General features: G+C 36.3%; 1 protein-coding gene across 1 annotated transcript; it reads right to left on the bottom strand.

Moving 5' to 3' along the window:
• Positions 1-533: 533 nt before the first annotated feature.
• LOC120281339 (protein WHAT'S THIS FACTOR 9, mitochondrial) lies at positions 534-4,517 on the bottom strand. The gene is made up of 3 exons (XM_039288187.1): positions 2,585-4,517; positions 1,785-1,917; positions 534-874 (listed from the first exon to the last, which is right to left on the bottom strand). Exon 1 carries the CDS (start codon positions 3,836-3,838, stop codon positions 2,609-2,611), a length of 1,230 nt encoding a protein of 409 aa, XP_039144121.1. The 5' UTR covers positions 3,839-4,517; the 3' UTR covers positions 534-874; positions 1,785-1,917; positions 2,585-2,608.
• Between the last annotated feature and the right edge of the window lie 658 nt (positions 4,518-5,175).

Raw genomic sequence — 5,175 nt, 5'->3', positions numbered from 1 at the left:
ACTTGGAAAATCAAGCTTATAATCTTATATTGATTATAAACAACAATTAGTAAGGCATTTAGCACAAAATAATGTTTGTTTATTACTTAAATTTAACAAATGTGACTAATATCCTGATTTCAATATGTATCGATTGGCACTTATGTGATCATATTCAGGGAGTGTACACACAAGACAATTATCATCCTAACCGTCATCAAGTAAGCTTTTCACCTATTAGCTCTAAGAATTGCTTATTTCCTTTCAATAACAAGCCTCAGTGCCCCATAATGACATCATGAGGCAAATTATGATGAAAGTTTCGGTTAAGTACTTAACATTTATGAAGACTTTCATTAATCATCAGGATATGACAAGTACAAGTTAATGTGATATTTACTTTCACAAAAATTACAGTGACGATGCATGAAAAACGTTGTAGTGAGAAATATTATTTCAACTACCTTGTCTTTCCTGTGAATCTACAATGTCAGCTGGTTTTTTTTTTTTTTTGGTAGCACAGGAAAAGCATGCAGAATCATAAAAATGCAAGCATTGCCATCAGGTAATAAGCAAGGATCTTTCAAATGCACCAGATAATTAATATTTCAATTTATCTTAGAATTTCTTAGAACTAGTGAAGTGAAAAAATTTGCTGACAAAATCATATGTACAATATTAAAGGCAAATCATTTGAGATGATTCATTCCACTAGAATGGCTAGGATTAGCAACATACAAGTAGTAGCATACTCATCCATTTGAGAAAAAGAGAACTGGTTCACCTCCTCATATGCCTTAACAGAATGCTCCATGTGAGTCCACAGCAAATCTTTCAAAGCATGGACATCAACTTGTTTGGATAACTTATCATATTAAATATCAACTTTATTTACCTAAATATCAAAAAGAAAAATGAAAAAATGAACAATATGTAAGTCTTTAATTGTTAGTTCATAATTGATGGCAAAACTGTATGGACACCTAATAAGTTTGTGTTGTCAAGTGCCAACACATGGCCAAGAGACAAAACAGATCAATGGCAAAAGGAATACCAGAATAATCAAAATGTAAATTGTAAGTATACCAATACATTATTGCACATTTAAATTTGAAGCAACTTACCAATAAAAAGAACAAGTCTAATTTAGGAAGTTCACATCAACTTCATCATTTTACTGCTCAAGAATAATTAGGAATAAGAATTCGATTTCAGATTTCAATCAACTCTGGTTTTATCCTCAATTAAGAATGCTAAGATAACAACCCTACAATCCAAATAGCTCATAACCAGATATATGAAGATGTTCATCAACATCTGAGTTTTGCAAACATATTACTTGGCTTCTACATGGATAAATCAAAACATAAGAAATTGCTTTACCGGGACTGACGGTGCGGAAAAGGAAATATGAGAGTGAAAATAATAAATATTGTCGGTTAAAGATGAGTAAAGGATAATACTGGTCGTTATTCTATTTCTTCCTAAAGATCAGCAAAGTTCATACATAAAGGGATTAAGGCTTTGTGAGATTATAATTAGGTCCAAAAATAATTATTCCTATGCTGCTTTCATTGATGTATAAATCAAATTTCAGCATATGATACATCAGATTTTCTTCTACCTGTAGATTAAAATGTAGATTGTAAATACAAGACTAAGTTCAGTTAGTTATTTCCTCATTAGCAATGAATAATACATTAGGGATAAAAACATCTAACATTTGAAATAGTTATGTTTAGAATTTCTACAATAAAGTGTTACTCACAAAACTTACTATTAGTGAGTTTAGTAAAGAAACAAACCTGGTGTGGTTACTGATGAGGGGACTAGGATCTTCTACATCACTATATCCATCATCCACCTGCCCATTTGCCATATTCTCATCTTCCCATGCTTCAAAAGCAACAAATAAATTGTCTTCATTTCTTAATCCATCTGTTAAAGGGCAAGGCTTGATGAGGGATTTTACAATTATTATAAATGAAGTAAAATTAACTATCAGTAACTAAGCCCACTTTAAATTGTAAGGCAAGAATACACCATTAAAAAACTGAAGGCCACATTGAATGTCTCTGGTTGATACTCAAACTCAAGGCAGAAAAAGATGGAGGCAAGATTGAAATGCAATCAAAACAAGAGATTAAGCAATACATTGAATTTGCAGAGGGCCTTTCATTGATAAATTAAGAACAATTTTAGTAAGTAAATAAGGAATAAAACAAGGTAGACCACATTGCCATCCACCTTTAACAGGAAATTTGACTAATAAGAACACATATTCCACATAAACACAAACAACTACATGTATTTTTATAATGTTTTCACATCAGCTGTGCTTTTAAATGTTGTGCAAGGTTTATGTTAGATAAATTCATAGATATTTTGGAGTATATTACACACATCATGCAGAGCATTTTGCTTGTTTAGTTATTAAATATATGTATAAGCAAGACCTCTGGTGTACAAGTCTGTGCAAGCCTTGAGAATATTTCATCACCATTAAATGAACACACAAGGAGTAAAACCACATTCAATAGATGAAAAAACTGCATTAATTTTACTCAATGATATAATGACACTAATGAAGCATCTCATTACATACCTGCTTTGCTAGAAAATTCCGGAGCTAATTCCCCATGGTTTCTTCTGCAACTCTAAACAGTTCCTCAGAGTCCTCTTCAGTAGCAGAATCATCCACATTTCCATCCACATCATCATCAGAGTGCTGCTTCATAGGCTTCCCACTCCTGCGGTTCCTCAATATCTCTTGTGATTTATTCATCAACTTCACATACTTTTTCCGGATAGAGAACATTGGGTGCTTCTCAATTGCAGTTGCTGATCCCGCACAATAGGGCTCCTTAAGAACAACAGTGCAAGTCTTATTCTTAAGCAACAAGTAGAACACATGAGGATACCTCTCAAACACTTTGTGGAACTTCTGTGGCAACCCTAACTGCTTCTTCAAGCAAAGCAGCTTCCTCCTCTCTGCAGAGCAATCAACAAATAAACTCAATAACTCATGTAGAACTCCCACTACCCGTTTCTCTGAAACATCACTACTTGGATCCAAGCTTGAAAAATCCTCATAAGGAGACACATACTCCAAATTCTGAAATCCATCCAGCCAAGATTCAATCTTTCTCTTTAATCTCAACCCTTTAGAAGGAAATAAAGGGAATGGCAACACGGACGGCAGTTCCTCTGCTGATCCACCCAACTGCCCCAACGTATTCCTCTGTAAAGCAGAGAGAACAGTCTCCCTAGGATCAACCACAGCTTTCAAACCTTCTTCTCCATCACCCAATCCTACAATCTGAAAATATCCACTAGGATTCTCTTGCTCTCTCTTAAGATAATCTTCAGGCAAACCTAAAAACCAAAGCATCCCCTGAACTATACTCAAAGGCAGCACCTTCTCTCGAGACATCAACACAAGCCTCCGCAACCGGTCGACGATCTTCGGCCAGCAGGCTTCAAAAACCGAACTTTCCTCAAGATCAAGATCAATGGCTTCTTGAGTGAGCTTAAACCAGGGAAGATTATACTTGGGGCCGACAAACTCTTGGAAAATGGCGGGATGCTTGCGGAGAAAACTGGCGACGCGGCCGGATATCTCGAGAGAACGGGCGCGCTTGGAGACGGTTGAGACGGGGATAGCGCCGGTGGGATCGGCGGCGATGATGTCTTTGAGGGCGAGTAGGGGTCGGAGTTCTTTAGATTTGTTGATGATGGGGATGGTATCAAAGTAGAGGTCTTTCTTCCATTTCATCTTGACATCTACGTAGTTCTGGTAGAAGAGAAGGATTTGGGGGTGGACATTGAGGGATCTCTTGGGTTTCCTGGTGAGAATCATGGCTTCAATTGGACTTGGGGAAGCGGGAGGATGATGGAAGAACTGGAAGGGGTTTTGCTAGGGGTTTTGTCACCTGCTTGCAAGAATTGGGTTTTGGAATTTTAACATGCTCGCCCTCTCCCACTCCGCCCACGAAATGGACGGTTAGATATCCGTGGATTAGTGCACCCAGACTGGGAAACCCGATCCCAGAGCCGGCGTAGATGAGTGAAAGTATGGTTTCCTTGTTTGGCTTAACATCAGCCGTCCGATTCATCATCCCAATCCTTGTGGAACCCGTTCCAAACGAAACATCCAATCATAACCGTCCAAGACACAACGTTGCGATTCGGGGTCATGATAGAGAAGAGATCGTACGCCTCAGAGACGTCACCAGCGCGGCAGTAGCCTAATATGAGAGCCGTCCAAGAGACCAACCACATCGCGATGATGGATGGTCGTCGGCATCTGGTCGAAAAGGTGCCGCGCATCGGCCTGCCAAGCGCCCGCGCTCAACTTACCCGGATATCAGCGTGTTCCACGAGGCTGAGTTACTGTCAGGCATATTGTCGAACAACTTGCATGCGTCTACGAGTTTTGCCGCTACGAACCAAAGCGGAGACCATGGCTTGTAACTAGTAAGTGATGATGTTACGCTCTGGCATAGAGTGGAAGAGCTCGAGGGCTTCACCGCTGCAGTAAGAAGGCCGGACTGGGAGAGGGCGGAGAGGAAAGCGGTCATATATACAAAAAATATATCACAACAAAAAGGAAGTATGATGCTATATTGTTCTGTATAATCTTTGTTTTTTTTATATATATATTATTTAGGGGTTGTTTCCATTGACTTTTAAAAAAATTGTTTTTTTTTAATTTGTAAAAACACTTAAAAATATGATTTTTAAGATTAAGTTAAATGATTTTCAGTATTTTATATTTAAATAAGCTAATTTAGAAGTACTGTGAAATTATTTGGATGTGGATTTTTAAAAAGACTTTTAGAGGTGGTAAATTACTAAAATAGATATTTATTGAGTTTTGATTTAGTTACTATTATACATTGCTATTGATAATGATAATGACAATACTAATGATAATAATAATAATAATAATAATAATAATAATAATAATAATAATAATAATAATAACTTAGTCTGTGTTTGTTTACCTTTTTTCCCCTGAATAAATTTTCTACGGGTCATTTTGATGGTAAGATTAAATTCCACATAGCGCTGTTATAATTTTAAAATAACTTTTCTTTTAAAAATTTTAAAAAAAAGTTTTTCATTTTCTTTTAATTTAAAAAAAAATAAATTATATAACTTGATAATATTTTAAATAAATTTATACAGATCAGT

Source organism: Dioscorea cayenensis, chromosome 17 (assembly GCF_009730915.1).
Source record: "Dioscorea cayenensis subsp. rotundata cultivar TDr96_F1 chromosome 17, TDr96_F1_v2_PseudoChromosome.rev07_lg8_w22 25.fasta, whole genome shotgun sequence".
NCBI lineage: Eukaryota > Viridiplantae > Streptophyta > Magnoliopsida > Dioscoreales > Dioscoreaceae > Dioscorea > Dioscorea cayenensis.
This window is presented reverse-complemented; position numbering and strand designations above follow the sequence as displayed.

What these genes read in the sequence shown, in the direction of transcription:
- LOC120281339 (XM_039288187.1), bottom strand. Translation starts at nt 3,838, where the DNA reads ATGATTCTCACCAGGAAACCCAAGAGATCCCTCAATGTCCACCCCCAA.